Genomic DNA, 21,199 nt, shown 5'->3' with positions numbered 1-21,199 from the left:
CCTTACTATTATCTCTATCTATAATGAACTTGGCCCAGTAGTTACAGTGGAAAATATTTTGTAAAAATTTATGAAAATTGTAAAAAATTGACTATAAAGGGCAATAACTCCTTAAGGGGTCAATTGACAATGTTTGTCATGCTGACTTATTTGTAGATCTTACTTTGCTGTACATTATTGCTGTTTACAGTTTATCTCTATCTATAATAATATTCAAGATAACAACCAAAAGCTGCAAAATTTTCTTTAAATTACCAATTCAGGGGCAGCAACCCAACAACGTGTTGCCTGATTGGTCTGAAAATTTCAGGGCAGATAGATCTTGACCTAATGAACAATTTTATCAATGTCAGATTTGCTCTAAATGCTTTGGTTTCAGAGATATGAGCCAATAAAATGCTCCGCAGGGCGCAGCTTGATACGACCGCAGAGGTCGAACCCTGAAAGTTGGGGCAAGTATGGACACAACATTCAAGCTTGATACAGCTCTGAATTTGGATTGTGATTAAATATTTGACACAGCATAGGTTTCTGACACAGAATGAATGTGGTCTAAGAACTTAAAAATTTTAAATTGGCATTCACCTATTATGGTCCAATATCCAAAATCTAAATACATGGTTAGATTCAGCATATCAAAGAACCCCAAGAATTCAATTTTTGATGAAATCAAACAAAGTTTAATTTTGGACCCTTTGGACCTTAATGTAGACCAATTTGAAAACGGAACCAAAAATTAAGAATCTAAATACACGGTTAGATTTGGCATATCAAAGAACCCCATATATTCAATTTTTGATGAAATCAAACAAAGTTAAATTTTGGACCCTTTGGACCTCAATGTGGACCAATTTAAAAATGGGGCCCAAAATCCAAAAACTTAATACACGGTTAGATTCAGCATATTAAAGAATTCAAGAATAAAACCCCATTGAAATTGATCAAGAAATAAGCAATTTATACGAAGTATCTTCTTTTGCACAATACTGTGCAATTGAATATTTCTTGCTATTGCGCAATACTGTACAATTGACAATTTCTTGCTATTGCGCAATATTGTGCTATTGGATATTTCTTGCTATTGCGCAATACTGTGCAATTGAAGATTTCTTGCTTTTGCGCAATACTGTGCAATTGAAGATTTCTTGCTATTGTGCAATACTGTGCAATTGAAAATTTCTTGCTACCGGTATTGCACAATACTTATTATATAATAATTTACACATCCTGTTTGGTGTGTATCTCCTACCATATCATTATTATTTGCTTTTAAATATTAATCAGAAATAACCAACTTAAAATGGAAAATTTTAAAAGAAAAAAAAAAGAAAAAAAAAAGAAAAAAAAAAAAAAACAAAAAACAAAAAATCCCCCCTCCCAAATTTTTTGAACCCCCTTATGATTCATCACCCCCAAACTCAATACCAGCCTTCCCTTTGTGGTATGGTACCTTGCAGTACAATTTCAGAGAGATCCATACGCTTGAACACAAGTTATTGTCTGGAAACTAGAAAAATGCTTATTTTTGGCCCCTTTTTGGCCCCCAATTCCTAAACATTTCGGGCAATTACCCCCAAACTCAATTCCAGCTTTCCCTTTGTGATATGGAACCTTGTAGTACAATTTCAGAAATATCCAAACACTTACACACTAGTTATTGTCATGAAAATAGAAAAATGCTTGTTTTTTGCCCCTTTTTTGGCCCCTAATTCCTAAAATTTTGAGGCAATTACCCCCAAAATCAATTACAGCCTTCCATTTGTGATATGGAACCTTGTGGTACAATGTCAGAGAGATCCATACACTTACACACAAGTTATTGTCTGGAAGTTACAAAAATGCTTATTTTTGGCCCCTAATTCCTTAACTGTTGGTACCATAACCCCCAAAATCAATCCCAACCTTCCTTTCGTGGTATTGAACCTTATGGTAAAATTTCATGGAGATCCATTCACTTAAACTAAAGTTAGAGTGCGAAAACCAATGTGTCTTTGGATGACGACGACGATGACGACGACGACGCCAACGTCATACCAATATACGACCAAAAAATTTTTAATTTTTGCGGTCGTATAAAAACTGCATTTTTCCCTATGTACTATTTTTTAGCCATGTCGGCCATCTTGGTTCGTGGGCGGGGTCATTGGACACATTTTTTAAAACTAGATACCCTAATGATGATTGTGGACAAGTTTGGTTAAATTTGTCTTGGTAGTTTCAGAGGAGAAGATTTTTGTAAAAGATTACAAAAATTTACGAAAAATGGTTAAAAATTGACTATAAAGGGCAATAACTCCTTAAGGGGTCAACTGACCATTTTGGTCAAGTTGACTTATTTGTAGATCTTACTTTGCTGAACATTATTGCTGTTTACAATTTATCTCTATCTATAATAATATTCAAGATAATAACCAATAAAATGCTCCGCTGGGCACAGCTTGATACGACTGCAGAGGTCGAACCCTGAACAGTTGGGGCAAGTATGGACACAACATTCAAGCTTGATACAGCACTGAATTTGGATTGTGATTAAATATTTGACACAGCATAGGTTTCTGACACAGAATGAATGTGGTCTAAGAACTTTAAAAAATTTTAATTTACCCATTCAAACCATATCATTATTATTTGCTTTTATATATAAATCAGAAATAACCAATTTAAAATGGAAAATTTTAAAGAAAAAAAAAATCCCTCCCCCAAATTTTTTGAACCCCCTTATGATTCATCACCCCCAAACTCAATCCCAGCCTTCCCTTTGTGGTATGGTACCTTGCAGTACAATTTCAGAGAGATCCATACAATTGAACACAAGTTATTGTCTGGAAACTAGAAAAATGCTTGTTTTTTGCCCCTTTTTGGCCCCAAATTCCTAAACGTTTAGGGCAATTACCCCCAAACCCAGCTTTCCCTTTGTGATATGGAACCTTGTAGTACAATTTCATAAAGATCCATACACTTACACACAAGTTATTGTCTGGAAACTAGAAAAATGCTTATTTTTGGCCCCTTATACCTACACGTTTTGGGCAATTACCCCCAAACTCAATTCCAGCTCTCCCTTTGTGATATGGAACCTTGTACTACAATTTCATAAAGATCCATACACTTACACACAAGTTATTGTCATGAAACTAGAAAAATGCTTGTTTTTTGCCCCTTTTTTGGCCCCTAATTCCTAAAATTTTGAGACAATTACCCCCAAAATCAATCCCAGCATTCCCTTTGTGATATGGAACCTTGTGGTACAATGTCAGAGAGATCCATACACTTACACACAAGTTATTGTCTGGAAGTTACAAAAATGCTTATTTTTGGCCCCTTTTTGGCCCCTAATTCCTTAACTGTTGGTACCATAACCCCCAAAATCAATCCCAACCTTTCTTTTGTGGTATTGAACCTTATGGTAAAATTTCATGGAGATCCATTCACTTAAACTAAAGTTAGAGTGCGAAAACCAATGTGTCTTTGGATGACGCCAGACGACGACGACGACGACGACAACGACGCCAACGTCATACCAATATACGACCAAAAAATTTTTAATTTTTGCGGTCGTATAAAAACTGCATTTTTCCCTATGTACTATTTTTTAGCCATGTCGGCCATCTTGGTTCGTGGGCGGGGTCATTGGACACATTTTTTAAAACTAGATACCCTAATGATGATTGTGGACAAGTTTGGTTAAATTTGTCTTGGTAGTTTCAGAGGAGAAGATTTTTGTAAAAGATTACAAAAATTTACGAAAAATGGTTAAAAATTGACTATAAAGGGCAATAACTCCTTAAGGGGTCAACTGACCATTTTGGTCAAGTTGACTTATTTGTAGATCTTACTTTGCTGAACATTATTGCTGTTTACAATTTATCTCTATCTATAATAATATTCAAGATAATAACCAATAAAATGCTCCGCTGGGCACAGCTTGATACGACTGCAGAGGTCGAACCCTGAACAGTTGGGGCAAGTATGGACACAACATTCAAGCTTGATACAGCACTGAATTTGGATTGTGATTAAATATTTGACACAGCATAGGTTTCTGACACAGAATGAATGTGGTCTAAGAACTTTAAAAAATTTTAATTTACCCATTCAAACCATATCATTATTATTTGCTTTTATATATAAATCAGAAATAACCAATTTAAAATGGAAAATTTTAAAGAAAAAAAAAATCCCTCCCCCAAATTTTTTGAACCCCCTTATGATTCATCACCCCCAAACTCAATCCAAGCCTTCCCTTTGTGGTATGGTACCTTGCAGTACAATTTCAGAGAGATCCATACAATTGAACACAAGTTATTGTCTGGAAACTAGAAAAATGCTTGTTTTTTGCCCCTTTTTGGCCCCAAATTCCTAAACGTTTAGGGCAATTACCCCCAAACCCAGCTTTCCCTTTGTGATATGGAACCTTGTAGTACAATTTCATAAAGATCCATACACTTACACACAAGTTATTGTCTGGAAACTAGAAAAATGCTTATTTTTGGCCCCTTATACCTACACGTTTTGGGCAATTACCCCCAAACTCAATTCCAGCTCTCCCTTTGTGATATGGAACCTTGTACTACAATTTCATAAAGATCCATACACTTACACACAAGTTATTGTCATGAAACTAGAAAAATGCTTGTTTTTTGCCCCTTTTTTGGCCCCTAATTCCTAAAATTTTGAGACAATTACCCCCAAAATCAATCCCAGCATTCCCTTTGTGATATGGAACCTTGTGGTACAATGTCAGAGAGATCCATACACTAACACACAAGTTATGTCTGGAAGTTACAAAAATGCTTATTTTTGGCCCCTTTTTGGCCCCTAATTCCTTAACTGTTGGTACCATAACCCCCAAAATCAATCCCAACCTTTCTTTTGTGGTATTGAACCTTATGGTAAAATTTTATAGAGATCCATTCACTTAAACTAAAGTTAGAGTGCGAAAACCAATGTGTCCTCGGACGACAACGCCAACGTCATACCAATATACGACCACAAAATTTTTTTGCGGTCGTATGAAAACGGCAAAATTTCCTTAAAATTACCAATTCAGGGGCAGCAACCCAACAACGGGTTGTCCGATTCAACTGAAAATTTCAGGGCAGATAGATCTTGACCTGATAAACAATTTTACCCTGTTAGATTTGCTCTAAATGCTTTGGTTTCAGAGATATAAGCCAAAATCTACATTTTACCCCTATGTTCTATTTTTAGCCATGGCGGCCATCTTGGTTGGTTGGCCGGGTCATCGGACACATTTTTTAAACTAGATACCCCAATGATGATTGTGGCCAAGTTTGGTCAAATTTGGCCCAGTAGTTTCAGAGGAGAAGATTTTTGTAAAAGTTTACGGACAACGGACGCAGGTTGCAGGACGACGGACGCCAAGTGATGAGAAAAGCTCACTTGGCCTAAAGCTAAAAAGATACTGTGGATTTATTATTATTCGTTTGATACAACTTTTCATTAATTTCGGGTACAGGTGAACAAAGTAATTTAAATGTTCAATTTATTTCGCTTTTATGCAGACTTTGAAAAACCATGAAATGGAATATCCCAGAAAAAAGTAATTTTTCTTCAATCCACTAAAATACATGGCGACAAAAATAAATAAATGCTCAGTAGCCAAAATCATCTAAATAAGTATTCTAGTCATGAGGTAATCAATCAGGAATTAGAAACTGCTTTGGTTCAGCAAGATAAATGTTAATCTGAACAGGGGGAATGCAATAATTTTCACACTTAATTGTTATGTGGAACAAATTTGAATGGGTTAAATAATCAAAATGTAGCGGTTAACATTTACCGGGTGCCTGTTCTTAATGAAATCCCAGAGTAATGACATCATAATATTTAAAAATATCCATGTTTCAATTCAATTTAAGTTACATAAATTCAGGAGAAAATAAAATGAATATCAGTTTTGAATGAAAAAACCTTTAAACCTACCTAACAATAAGAGTAGATATTCCAGGCTCAGTAAGAACACCATCCACATACATCATGTCTGTAGAGAACTGATGTAATTGCCATGTAGCTCCTTCGTCACATGAAAAGCTAAAATGCAAATATCAAAATGGTTTTACATTGCAATTTATATAACTAAGCATACTGAATTAATGCTTCAACAATGAACATTATTTTTTCACTCTTGGCCTTGGGATACCCTCATGGGTAGTCATGGTTGTTAACTCTCCCATACAAGTAGATTCTCACTCCTTACAAAGACTGTCAAGATCTGAAAATGTAATACATTTTTTAGTCATCTGAAAAATGGAAGAACCTTAAATTTTGAACAGACCCATGTCCCCATATAATAAGATGCCAAGAGTTAATTGTAATAAAATTTTGTAAAAAAAATGCAGGTGTAATACTAATACATTCCTATCAAATAATTATGCACTATTAAAGCAATTCATGATGCCAATAAGACAACTCTCCACCAGAGAACAAATGACATAGATAATGGCAACTATAGGTCACTGTATGACCTTTAGCAGTGAGCAAAACCTATACCTCATAGCAAGCTATACAAGGCCCTAACATGACACAATGTAAAACAATTCAAACCAGAAAACTAATATCCTGATATATGTACAAAACAATATGTGAAAAACAAATATGATTTGCAACAACAATCGACAACCACTGAATTGCAAGCTCCTGGGTAGGGACAGGAAAATACAGACTATGGCAGGGTTAAACATGTTTGCAGGAACCGAACCCTCCCGAAACCTGGAACAGAAGAATAACAGCACAACATAAGTAAAACAAGCAAAATCAGTTGAAAAGGTTTTGACTCATCAGTTTGATACAAAGTACAAAAACAACTAACAAAAAGTCTAAAGACACTAAATACCAATCTGTGAGTAATCGCAGTCACTAAAAGCTAGTTCAAAGCCAATACAACTAAAAAAAAAAAACTTGTATCCAAGACAAAATATCAAACATTACACATCCAATGGATTTAGTGTCAAGACGTCATAAACTGTATTGACACAATACTTCATCTGTGATGAAAGAATTTTTGCTTTTTTTTTTTAAATTTAATCTTTAAGCTATAACATAAATTATGAGTTATCTAACTTTGTTCAGTCTTTATCTAAAATTGCTATGGGTTTATATATGATATTTTGTTATAAAATGTAGAATAAGGGATCTGAACACCCATTCTAAATCTATTTTATTTGATATGAATTTGAACAGAAACTAGAGGCTCTCAAGAGCCTGTGTCGCTCACCTGATTCTACTTTCGTTTTGGAAATCATGTAAAAATTGATTAAACTCATAACAGATACCCTAATGAATAATGATTGAGGCCAAATTTGGATTAATATTGGCCCCATATTTAATAAAAAATCTTGAGGGTATGTATTTCCCATAGGGTCTTATGTTAAACTACATCCCCTGCTGGCGGCCATCTTGGATGATGGTTCGGCTACAAAGTAACAACACTTAGTCAGCACCTCATTAGGAACATTCATGCCATGTTTGGTTTCATTCTATTCAGTGGTTCTCTAGAAGAAAACATTTGTAAGTATTGTCAATAGGGTCCTATGTTAAACTAAGTCCCCCACTGGCGGCCATCTTGGATGATGGATCGCCTACAGAGAAACAACACTTGCTCAGCATCTCATAAGGAACATTCATGCCATGTTTAGTTTCATTCCATTCAGTGGTTCTCTAAAAGAAGACATTTGTATGTATTGTCCATAGGGTCCCATGTTAAACTAAGTCCCCCGCTGGGGGCCATCTTCGACGATGGATCGGCTACAAAGTAACAACACTTGTTCAGCACCTTATAAGGAACTTTTATGCCATGTTTGGTTTCATTCCATTCAGTGCTTCTCTAAAAGAAGACATTTGTAAGTATTGTCTATAGGGTCCAATGTTAAACTAAGTCCCCTGCTCGTGGCCATCTTGGAAGATGGATCGGCTTCAAAGTAACAACACTTGGTCAGCACCTCATAAGCAACATTCATGCCATGTTTGGTTTCATTCCATGTAGTGGTTCTCTAAAAGAAGACATTTGTATGTATTGTCCATAGGGTCCTATGTTAAACTAAGTCCCCTACTGGCGGCCATCTTGGATGATGGATCGGCTACAAAGTAACAACACTTGGTCAGCACCTCATAAGGAACATTTATGCCATGTTTGGTTTCATTCCATTCAGTGGTTCTCTAGAAGTTCAAAATGTAAAAAGTTAACGACGACGACGACGGAAGATGACGACGGACAACAAGTGATGAGAAAAGATCACTTGGCCCTTTGGGTCAGGTGAGCTAAAAAGGAATATGGTCTATTTATTCATGACAAAAAATCCCTACACTCATTTATCAAAACCTAAAGCAAAGGAATAGTCAGTGCTTTTATTGCTATTCTTCATCTCAAAGTAACAGTACGGCCATCAACAGGGAGCAAAAGCTCACACCACATTTTAACTTCATATGGTCCCTAACATTGGTTTGAGCCGTTGGTTATATGGCAACATTTTTGCAATGATTACCTACACAGATAATCTTAAAAAATATTACCAGACAGTTAACAAACTGTAATCCACAACATTATAATAACCACACAGTTAAAAATTACCAGTAACTCACTGAACTACATTGGTTACTTTAGTTCTGTTCTGTTGTATTGCAATAATGGCTCCTCCCTGGTCTAATATATTTACTTTATATAATCCATTAAATGGAGTCTGCAAATAACAAGGAAATCATAAGTATTGATTATACAATCATGAAAAGAAATCAAAACTGCAGTAGATGATATCTTCAAGAGTTTATACAGTGTTACACTATATCAGTTCTCTCTTAGCAATCAAATTTTCATTGGGAATTAACTCTGCTTATTTTAGTCACAAGAAAACTGCATAAATATAAAAGAAACAAAGGATCATTAATGAGACAGCAACTCAACAACACAAATAATTGAAAGACAGCTAGAAATTACTTTAATGAACAATTTTTAATTTCATACAATTGACATAGATGTATTTACTCTTTCTAACTGCAAGTTTTTAACATGTATAAGTATTGTTTTCAGTTAATGTCACTTTAGAATAAGATAAGAATAAGATATTAAAGCTTTATTTAGATTTGGTATAGATATAAACTACAAAACATTAGCTCTACAGAGCTTTTAACTGAATATAAGACTAAAGAAATATATATATCGATATAAGAAGATGTGGTATGAGTGCCAATGAGACAACTCTCCATCCAAGTCAAAATTTATAAAAGTAAACAATTATAGGTCAAAGTACAGTCTTCAACATGGAGCCTTAGCTCACACTGAACAGCAAGCTATAAAGGGCCCCAAAAATTACTAGTGTAAAACCATTCAAACAGGAAAACCAACGGTCTAATCTATATAAAAAACGAGAAACGAGAAACACTTATGAACCACATCAACAAACGACAACTACTGAACATCAGATTCCTGACTTAGGACAGGTGCAAACAAATGCAGCGAGTTTAAACATTTTAATGGTACCAAACCTTCACCCTTTTTCCTGAAACAATAGTGTAACATCACAAGATAGAAAGACACAATATAAAATTTCAACTGAATCCCCATTCTTCTGTGGCCTGTTTAGTTTTAATATTAACATACCAGTTTGACAATACAAGATATAATAATGGAACTTGCTGAAATTTAAAAGACATTTAAATGATTAAATCTTCATTGCATATCTCTACAAGAAATATTGTCCTGAACATGCATGAAATATTTGCCACTGGACATTAAAAAACCAACAATCAATCTACAAGAAATAATTACTTTGTTCCAGCTGAATCCTCCGTCTCTACTGATAAACACATGAGCATCTTCTGTTACTTTTTCTCCAATGTATCCATGAGCAATAATCAGTCCTGGTGCTGCATCATCTGACACTATGTCAGGGATACCAAATATCAAATTACTGTACCTCATGTGCAGATGTAAATGGCAATTCTACAAAATATTTAAAAGCAAAATACATTTCTGATAAATCACCAGTAACATACATGCTTTTTAAAATATCCTGTTCTTCTTCTTAGTCTAATGTTCAAAAGATTGATTGAAACATTCACAACTATTACAACTTAACCCAGGGTTTCAGCTAGGATTTTGAGGGCTTTAGTCACTTTTGCGTGAGATGAAAGTTAACCTTATTTTGGGTAACAGCAATGATTCAAGTACATATATTTCTAGCTTTACATATGCCCAAGTCCTTCAAGGAATAGGACCTTTGTAGGCCTTAGGCCTGCTGATGTAGGCAGTCATTGCATGATTTGACTAATGTGATACCTAAATATGAAGATAAGAACAGGGATCCGGAAATCTAGTTCACAATTCCACTTCAGTTATTTTCAGGGGACATTCCTGATCAACAAAAATTGGGTGCCTCTTTTTTTAAACCACAGTATAATTCCCATAAATGAACTTGTAACGACTATTTCACTGTGTAATCATTATCCTTGTAAAGACGTTTAAATCGAAATTTGAAATTCATTTCTTTGAATTTGGAAACAATGATTTGTATCAATCCTTAATGGAACGATTGTTATGGCTGTAAATTGTAAATTAATCGAGAATAGATCACGTTTGGTTTACTTTCTATTTTTAAATGAAATGAAAACGGGAAGTGACAAGTAGATAATAAATTCAGAATGAATCCGGATTCATCTACGGATTGGTTTCGTGGTTAACAAAAGGCAGGAAATTATCATTTTTTTAAATTAAGTTGCTTAGTAATAAATATCTTTGTCTCTCGTTTAATTTGATACTAAATGATTTCGTATTTTACGTTTTAATAAATAAATTTGGTGTATTTACTGTCTTCTGATTGGTTAAAAGTATTACCTTTATTTTCAATGTTGTCAATTTTTATGGCGACACGCCCACTCTGACGTTGTGTATTTATATGCCAACATGTGTGTACGTTGTTATTGTTAATATAAATAATATAAAAAAGCTCTTTGAGCCTTATTTTTGATAGAAATTTATTTATAATGAATGACAATAATTTATTTTGAATTTATTGAACCATAAAATTAATTTTTGACTCTTCACATTTTACATAATCCGCTTCGCGGATTATTCAATGTGAAGACTCAAAAACTAATTTTATGGTTCAATAAATTCAAAATAAATAATAGCCATTCATTAAGTATCTACAAATTATACTTTCACGCATGCGCAGTACACAGTAAAGGAAGCACCTGTTTGACTCGTGAAAATATTTCTGAACGTTTTGAATAAGGAAGCTACCATTTGATTTTTAGGGGGGGGGGTAGGATGAAATTTGAAAAAAGTAGGCAGGACAGGAGTTTTGAGTAAAAAAAAAAGGCAGGATGAGACACTTGCAAAAAAAAAAAGTCAGGATGACAATTTAGGTAAAAAAAAGTCAGGATAAACTCTAAAAAAAAAGGCAGGACCGAATAGAGTGAAAAATAAAAAGGCAGGACAGAGATTACAACTAAAAAAAATGCAGGACAAAAATTTTCATCCTAGCCGCCCCCATAAAAATCAAATGGTAGCTCCCTAAAAATGTTCTTTCTTTTTAATCGAAGTTCTATCTTTTTAAATGAAATTGTCGAAAGTTTTTGATGAAAAGTTATATCAAGTATGACGAAAATACGTTCATATGACGAAACTACGACAAACAAACTGGATTGTTTGAGAAATATTGAAATTGAAATACGAACTGTCCGGGGGGAACAATTTTGTTTTAATGACGAAACTAGGATAAACGAACTGCAAATTGTGGTCGTTTGAGAAATATTGAAATTGAGAAATTTTTACTGGGATAAATAATTATGATGGTCAATTTTGAGGTTTATAAACAATTAACGGATTAGTGACCCATCTGATGGCGATAAGCGGATTAACTGTAATCACAACTTTTAACACCTGTTGTAAACATTAAGTAGCTGAGGGTCATAAACTTGTCAGAAACATGAAGACAGGTAGAATTATTGTATTTTCATGCGAAAAAATTTTACACTTTCCAAATTTAAGTGACGAAATTGATTTGAAATACTTTCGTCATTTCGAAAATCGTTTCGCAAAAACGAAAGTGACGAGCGCTAGCAAAATCACTGCTTAACCTTCCTCTTAATTATATTTTACATGTTAAAACTCCTCATGGAAACTCCTTGTAAAACACCTAGTAAAAGCAATGGTTTATCTAGCATAAAAATAAACTGGTAACTAATACAAAATAGTTATCAATGTCCAGAAGAAATTATTAAAAACACAGGATGATTTTAATTCAAAACTTCAATTAAGTTTGAATGGATTGATGAGTTCTAATTTTTTTACACTTCCTACGCAATAAAGAGTAGATATTTTACATTTATTATTTACCTTGACTGAGGGAGATATAAAGGTTTGTTCACCAAAATAAAAGTCATATTTTCCAAGGGTATCGCCTAAGGAAAATATGACTTTTAGAGGGTGAACAAATCTTCATGTCTCCCTAAGCAAAGGGAAATGAATGTTTTATTCCACTGCCTATACTTTTTATACTTTCTGAACATAAACTATCAATTTACATACAATGTTTCTTATACGCTTGCTTTTAAAACGAAACACGACATAAACATTGATAAACAATACCAATCGAAAGTTAATTATTTATTCTGGTATGACAAGTTTTTCTCTGAATTTATTATTACTATTTTGACTATACTATCGATATTAAAAAAAAAATCCAATATGGTGTGTGTATTAACCGCTCCTATCGTCACACGAGGTAGTCCCTATCATCAGAGGGGAATATGAAGTTTTGTTCAATGTCAGGTGGGATCATCTCAACCAATCAAATGTTGATTTCACTATCAATATTTACATACAGTGGAATAATATATATATAGATGACCATGCAATACTGACATTTAACCAGGAAACAGGCCCTCTTTGAAAGTGTAAGACAACAAAAAAAGGAAAGAATTCAAACAAGAATAGGCGCAATATTGTGATTGAATAATTAAAATACATGTACAGGGATAAAAGTACATTGTTTGATTTAATGCTTTTCAATTATCTTTTTTAATATTTTTTTATATAAATTCTGCAATACTTTCAACATCATCATTCCACTCCCCTAAAAATCAGCCTTCTTTCAAAAAAATAGGTTAAGATAGATCAGTTTAAAAGGTATATATATTACAAGTAATTACACCTAATCAGTTTTAAAAAAAAAACTCTTATCTTTATTTCAATGGACTAAAAATGTAAAATTGAGACCTATTGATTGCTGTTTTTTGTGATCCATTTTCCAGTAATTTATCAAGTCTGATTTATTATCTTTCATTCACATTCTGATAAATAATTTAACCTATGAAACCCAGAAACCTATTAAATGAACCCGCGTCATAAATGTACCATTTGTTTTAGAAACAGGAGAAAATGCTGATATTATCCTTTAATAAGTAATTCGTTCACTTTTAGAAAAGACAAGCTTTTTTATAAGACATTGATACCTTGTCCTACCCCTACCCCCTCCCCAAATCTATAATAAGCAATTCTTATTCAAGAACACGTTATACAAGTATGTAACTTACTAATTTATCTTCACAAGTGAGTTTTAATTCTTCTGGCACTGCAATCAAAGACCAAGATCCTCCTTTATTAAAGGAAATAAAGGTTTTCTCCACAACTTTACCACTGGATAGATTAACATATTGGTTGGCAATGTATGTTCCTTGTACACCCTTCACCTAACAAAAAAAAAATTATATTAAAAACTAGACATCTTAGAACGACATGAATGGCCCTGCTCGCAAAAAAAGCTTGAACCCATTTTTAGGAGTGGAAATTTTCAAAGTCCAAATACCAGTAATTTCAACAAAAATCAGCAGAGCAGGACCAAATGTGAACTTGAGCTGTAACTCATCATTGTAGACTCACATACTAAAAATCAGCTCAATATGTGAAGGTGCTTAGAAAAAAGTCTGTATAACTGTTTGTTGTGGAATGACAGAATGACGACCAGGGTAAAACTATATGGCCCCAACCTAAGTCAGCGGAGTCATAAAACTTATTTTACATATTCAAAATTCAAATTTCATGCTCTGTTTGTCTTAATTACACTGTTAATGGGAACAAAACTGTTGCAGAACAAATTTTTAGTTGTATAAACATAACTTAAATGCTGAAATCTGTGAATAAAACAGTGTTAATTTCAATGTAGTAAATTGACTTACTTCATATAAGTCAACATCTAACCAAGGATCCTCTATAGTACTGACAACATTACGTAGTGTTGGAACATAAAACTGACCATTGGTATCAGATAGATATAAGTTTACTTCCATTTCTTTATGATCAGCAGCTATAAATACTTGGTGTTCACTTGTGTCAACTATATGGAAATCCTGTAATTAATAAATACAAGATTATATCTGGTAATTTAGTTAATCAATTAATTCAATACAGATTAATACATGGTCTTTTCCATACTGGCTTGCTATGGAAAAGACAATGTATTAATCTATTTATCGTAAACTTCCAATGTATGAAAGCACCCACACTTATAATTGCATATCAGCCCCATCATGTAATAAAATGCTCCACTGGGCGCAGCTTGATACAACCGCAGAGGTCGAACCCTGAACAGTTGGGGCAAGTATGGACACAACATTCAAGCTTGGTACAGCACTGAATTTGGATTGTGATTAAATATTTGACACAGCATAGGTTTCTGACCATGCTGACACAGAATGAATGTGGTCTAAGAACTTAAAATTTATTAATTTACCTATTCAAACCATATCATTATTATTTGATTTTATATATAAATCAGAAATAACCAATTTAAAATGGAAAATTTTAAAGAAAAAAAAGGGGGAAAACCCCCCCCCCCACCCCAATTTTTTGAACCCCCTTATGATTCATCACCCACAATCTCAATCCCAGCCTTCCCTTTGTGGTATGGTACCTTGCAGTACAATTTCAGAGAGATCCATACACTTGAACACAATGAGTTGTCTGGAAACTAGAAAAATGCTTGTTTTTTGGCCCCTTTTTGGCCTCAAATTCCTAAACATTTGGGGCAATTACCCCCAAACTCAAACCCAGCTTTCCCTTTGTGAAATAGAACTTTGTAGTACAATTTTATAAAGATCCATATACTTACACACAAGTTATTGTCCGGAAACTAGAAAAATGCCTGTTTTTTACCCCTTTTTGGCCCCTAATTCCTATAATTTTGAGGCAATTAACCCCAACATCAATCCCAGCCTTCCCTTTGTGGTATGGTACCTTGCAGTACAATTTCAGAGAGATCCATACACTTGAACACAAGTTATTGTCTGGAAACTAGAGAAATGCTTATTTTTGGGCCCTTTTTGGTCCCTTATTCCTAAACGTTTTGGGCAATTACCCCCAAACTCAAACCCAGCTTTCCCTTTGTGATATGGAACCTTGTAGTACAATTTCATAAAGATCCATACAATAACACACAAGTTATTGTCATGAAACTAGAAAAATGCTTGTTTTTTGCCCCTTTTTGGCCCCTAATTCTTAAAATTTTGAGGCAATTACCCCCAAAATCAATCCCAGCCTTCCTTTTGTGGTATGGTACCTTGCAGTACAATTTCAGAGAGATCCATACACTTGAACACAAGTTATTCTCTGGAAACTAGAAAAATGCTTGTTTTTTGGCCCCTTTTTGGCCTCAAATTCCTAAACATTTAGGGCAATTACCCCCAAACTCAAACCTAGCTTTCCCTTTGTGAAATAGAACTTTGTAGTACAATTTCATAAAGATCCATACACTTAGACACAAGTTATTGTCTGGAAACTAGAAAAATGCGTTTTTTACCCCTTTTTGGCCCCTAATTCCTATAATTTTGAGGCATTTAACCCCAACATCAATCCCAGCCTTCCCTTTGTGGTATGGTACCTTGCAGTACAATTTCAGAGAGATCCATACACTTGAACACAAGTTATTGTCTGGAAACTAGAAAAATGCTTATTTTTGGGCCCTTTTTGGTCCCTTCTTCCTAAACGTTTTGGGCAATTACCCCCAAACTCAAACCCAGCTTTCCCTTTGTGATATGGAACCTTGTAGTACAATTTCATAAAGATCCATACAATAACACACAAGTTATTGTCATGAAACTAGAAAAATGCTTGTTTTTTGCCCCTTTTTGGCCCCTAATTCTTAAAATTTTGATGCAATTACCCCTAAAATCAATCCCAGCCTTCCTTTTGTGGTATGGTACCTTGCAGTACAATTTCAGAGATATCCATACACTTGAACACAAGTTATTCTCTGGAAACTAGAAAAATGCTAATTTTTGGCCCCTTTTTGGCCCCTTATTCCCAAACGTTTTGGGCAATTACCCCCAAACTCAATTCCAGCTTTCCCTTTGTGATATGGAACCTTGTATTACAATTTCAGAAAGATCCATACACTCACACACAAGTTATTGTCATGAAACTAGAAAAATGCTTGTTTTTTGCCCCTTTTTTGGCCCCTTATTCCTAATATTTGAGACAATTACCCCCAAAATCAATCCCAGCATTCCCTTTGTGATATGGAACCTTGTGGTACAATGTCAGAGAGATCTATGCAGTAACACACAAGTTATGTCTGGAAGTTACAAAAATGCTTATTTTTGGCCCCTTTTTGGCCCCTTATACTTAACTGTTGGTACCGTAACCCCCAAAATCTATCCCAACCTTCCATTTGTGGTATTGAACCTTATGGTAAAATTTCATAGAGATCCATTCACTTAAACTAAAGTTAGAGTGCGAAAACCAATGTGTCCTCGGATGACGACGACGACGCCAACGTCATACCAATATACAACCGCAAAATTTTTTTGCGGTCGTATAAAAACAGGCCAGGGCAATGTGGGTTTATCAGTCAGGGTATTTTGAATATCAATCAAAAGTTAATTTCATTTTAATATAATGAAAAAATGTCATTCTTCCAGTCAGCTATTTTCTTTAGGGCTATTCCATTAAAATGTATGTGGGAGGGTAGGGAGGGACTTTCAAAATATCCCTACAACCAAGAACCATTTTTTAGATAATTTTGCATAATGGTAATAGATGCATACTGAAAAAAGACCCATGACCCACATTCAATAATTAAACTTCCCTTTCTACCCTCCCACATAGATTTTAATGGAATAGCCCTTACCATGAAACCACTTATTCACAAAGAAAAGCAACAATGATTTACTTACTGTTGGGTGTAAATTCATTGGGAAATAGGCTTTTCTGAATGGACCTCTATTGTGTGAAACGAACATATCACTAGATCGTAACGTAGATTTCTGAAAAGAAAAAGATATAAATATCCCTGAATGATACGCATTTTAAAAGGATGGTAAATGTAAGGACTGTTTGTGAGCGGAAAAATACAAGAGGCTGTCAGAGAGACAGCAAACCGGATTTTCCTGCAGAGGTCGAACCCTGAACAGTTGAGCAAGTATGGACACTACATTTAAACTTAAAACAGCTCTGAATTTGGATTGTGATTGAATATTTGACACATCATAGGTTTGTGACACAAAATGAATGTAGTCAAAGAACTGATATATTTGAAATTGGACCTATTATGGTCCAATATCCAAAATCTAAGTACATATTAGAATCAGCATATCAAAGAACCCCAAGAATTCAATTTTTGATGAAATCAGACAAAAGTTTAATCTAGGACCCTTAAGCTTTGGACCTCAATGTGGACCAATTTGATAAAGGAGCCCACAATCCAAAATCTCTCAATACATGGTTAGATTCAGCATTTCAAAGAACCCCATAAATTCAATTTTTGTTGAATCAAACAAAGTTTAATTTTGGACCCGGATTTGGACCAACTTGAAAACTGGGCCTAAAAATCTAATATTTAAATAGAGTTTAGATTCAGCATTTGAAAGAACCCTATATATATATTTAATTTATGTTGAAATGAAACACAGGTTAATTATATCCATGATATTTTCTGTGCAAATGGAAAAAACTCAAACTGGATAAATAGTTCTCTAAAATAAGATATGATGCAATTTTTCAAATTATAATCAATAATATAATAACAACAACCAGTGATGACTAAGTTCTCTAAAATTAGATATGATTTAACACTCAAACATTGTTAGAATCAGCATATCAAAGAACCAAAGAATTCAATATTTGATGAAATTAAACAAAAGTTTAATTTAGGACCCTTCAGACCTCAATATAGTATCATCTTATTAATAACGAAAAGCTCAACCGTTTACAAGTTCTTAAACAGGAGGGGGGTGGGGATGACCCAAGGGGACTCACTTTATATTTCATTTGATTTGTTTTATTGTCCCATACAAGAATATATATGGTTTCGGGGTGGGGATCTTGACCATTTAACAAGTTTTCAAAAAGAAGGGGGGTGGGGGTTACCCCAGGGGACTTTTCCTCAATTTCGTTTGATTTGTTTTATTGTCCCATTCAAGAATATATATGGTTTAGGGATGCGGATCTCGACTGTTTACAAGTACTCAAACAGGAGGGGGTTGGGGTGACCCCAGGGGACTCGCCTTTTACTTCATTTGATTAGTATTATTGTCCCATACAAGAATATATATGGTTTCTGGGTGGGGATCTTGACCATTTACAAGTTTTCAAAAAGAAGGGGGTGGGGGTTACCCCAGGGGACTTCCCCTCAATTTCATTTGATTTGTTTTAATGTCCCATTCAAGAATATATATGGTTCAGGGGTGGGGATCTCAACCGTTTACAAGTTATCAAAGAGAAGGGGGACGGGGTTACCCCCATGGACTTCCCCAATTTTTCATTTGATTTGTTTTATTGACCCATACAAGAATATATATGGTTTAGGGGCGGGGATCTTGACCATTTACAAGTTTTCAAAAAGAAGGGGGGTGGGGGTGACCCCCTGGACTTCCCCTATATTTCATTTGATTAGTGTTATTGTCCCATACAAGAATATATATGGTTTAGGGGTGGGGATCTCAACCGTTTACAAGTTCTCAAACAGGAAAAAGGTGGGGGTGACCCCAGGGGACTCACCTTATATTTCACTTGATTTGTTTTATTGTCCCATACAAGAATATATATGGTTTCAGGGTGGGGATCTTGAGTGTTTTCAAGTTTTCAAAAAGAAGGGGGATGGGGGTGGTCCTGCGGACTCCCCCAATATTTCGTTTGATTTGTTTTATTGTCCCATACAAGAATATATATGGTTTAGGGGTGGGGATCTCGACCGTTTACAAGATAAAAGCACATTCTCAAATTGAAGGGGGGTGGGGGTAAGAATATATATGGTTTAGGGAGACTTAATTATCTACAAAATGTCTAATAATATAGCTTATAATCATCACCACTTAGGAAATAGATAATTTTCAAATAAATCTGTCACTCCAATTTTTATTGTGAGATAAGACAAGTCATAAAATAATAACAAGAGACAAATATTTTAAAATTCCACTTTTGGATATTAAAAATGGATTTGATTTGTTTTATTGTAACATAAAAGAATATATATGGTTTCTGGGTGGGGATCTTGACTGTTTACAAGTTTTCCAAAAAAAAAGGGTGGGGGTTACCCCAGGGGACTTCCCCTAAATTTCAATTGATTTGTTTTATTGTCCCATACAAGAATATATATGGTTTAGGGGTGGGGATCTCAACCGTTTACAAGTTTTCAAAAAGAAGGGGGTGGGGTTTACCACCGTGGACTTCCGTTAAATTTCATTTGATTTGTTTTATTGTCCCATACAAGAATATATATGGTTTCAAAAAGAAGGGGGGTGGGGATTACCCCAGGGGACTTTCCCTCAATTTCATTTGATTTGTTTTATTGTCCCATACAAGAATATATATGGTTTAGGGGTGGGGATCTCAACCGTTTACAAGTTTTCAAAAAGAAGGGGTTGGGATTTACCCCCGTGGACTTCATCTATATTTCATTTGATTTGATATATTGTCCCATACAAGAATATATATGGTTTCTGGGTGGGAATCTTGACCGTTTACAAGCTATCAAAAAGAAGGGGGTGGGGGTTACCCCAATGGACTTCCCCTATATGACATTTGATTTGTTTTATTGTCCCATTCAAGAATATATATGGTTTAGGGGTGAGGGATCTTAACCGTTTACAAGTTCTTAAACAGGAAAAAGGTTGGGGTGACCCCAGGGGACTCGACTTTTATTTCATTTGATTTGTTTTATTGTAATATACAAGAAGAAAAATGGTTTCAGGGTGGGGATCTTGACTGTTTACAAGTTTTCAAAAAGAAGGGGGTGGGGTTTACCCTCGTGGACTTCCCCTAAATTTTATTTGATTTGTTTTAATGTCAAATACAAGAATAAATATGGTTAAGGGGCGGGGATCTCAACCGTTTACAATTTCTCAAACAGAAGGGGGTGGGGGGTTACCACAATGGACTTCCCCTATATTTCATTTGATTTCTTTTATTGTCCCATACAAAAATTTATATGGTTTAGGGGTGAGGATCTCGACCGTTTACAAGTTCTCAAACAGACACACTGGGGGTGACCCCAGGGGACTCACCTTTTATTTCATTTGATTTGTAACATACAAGAATATATATATGGTTTCAGGGTTGGGAGCTTGCACATTTACAAGTTTTAAAAAAAAGGAGGGTAGCTGTGAACCCGAGGACTATCCCAATATTTCATTTGATTTTTTTTATTGTCCCATACAAGAATATATAATGGTTTAGGAGTAGGGATCTCAACCGTTTACAAGATAAAAGCACATTATCAAATTGAAGGGGGTAGGGGTAAGAATATATATGATTGACGGACACTTAATTATCTACAAAATGTCTAATAATGAACAGTAAATTCCAAACTTCATTTATACAGTAATACTAGTAAGTTTCAAACTGTATATATACAGTCCTACAGATCTTATCAGAAAACAGAAAATTTTCAAATAAATCTGTCACTTCAATGATTATCATATGCTAAAATATTTCCAAGATCTAATTAATAATGAAAATAAATCATTATCATATGCTGAAATATTTATAATATCTAATTGAACAGAACTATGGTTGTTTAACATAGTACTCTAACATAATTAATAATGTAATAATCTTCAAAATGTCTAATGATATAGCTTATAATCATTACCACTTAGGAAATAGATAATTTTCAAATAAATCTGTCACTCCAATTTTTATTCTGAGATAAGACAAATCATAACATGACAACAACAGTAAAATATT

At 34.4% G+C, this 21,199-nt stretch overlaps 1 protein-coding gene and 1 long non-coding RNA gene across 3 annotated transcripts in view; one reads left to right on the top strand and one right to left on the bottom strand.

Moving 5' to 3' along the window:
- The window catches only part of LOC127733117 (VPS10 domain-containing receptor SorCS1-like), an 89,361-nt gene that overhangs the window by 31,755 nt on the left and 36,407 nt on the right, over nucleotides 1-21,199 (bottom strand). For both annotated transcript variants that reach the window (XM_052242412.1, XM_052242413.1), the window contains exons 8-13: nucleotides 17,191-17,280; nucleotides 14,197-14,367; nucleotides 13,555-13,710; nucleotides 9,785-9,958; nucleotides 8,602-8,699; nucleotides 5,947-6,054 (exon numbers count right to left, since the gene is read on the bottom strand). In XM_052242412.1, coding sequence (XP_052098372.1) covers nucleotides 5,947-6,054; nucleotides 8,602-8,699; nucleotides 9,785-9,958; nucleotides 13,555-13,710; nucleotides 14,197-14,367; nucleotides 17,191-17,280 — 797 coding nt within the window. The remainder of the gene's footprint in view (nucleotides 1-5,946; nucleotides 6,055-8,601; nucleotides 8,700-9,784; nucleotides 9,959-13,554; nucleotides 13,711-14,196; nucleotides 14,368-17,190; nucleotides 17,281-21,199) is intronic.
- LOC127733235 (uncharacterized) overlaps nucleotides 148-21,199 on the top strand; it is a 36,676-nt gene continuing 15,624 nt past the window's right edge. Inside the window, exon 1 of the long non-coding RNA XR_007996937.1 lies at nucleotides 148-620. This is a non-coding gene — a long non-coding RNA (uncharacterized LOC127733235). The remainder of the gene's footprint in view (nucleotides 621-21,199) is intronic.

This window comes from Mytilus californianus, unplaced genomic scaffold, assembly GCF_021869535.1.
Source record: "Mytilus californianus isolate M0D057914Y unplaced genomic scaffold, xbMytCali1.0.p SCAF_3, whole genome shotgun sequence".
NCBI classification, from domain to species: domain Eukaryota; kingdom Metazoa; phylum Mollusca; class Bivalvia; order Mytilida; family Mytilidae; genus Mytilus; species Mytilus californianus.
Note: the sequence above shows the minus strand (reverse complement) of the source record. Positions and strands in the feature narration are given on the sequence as shown.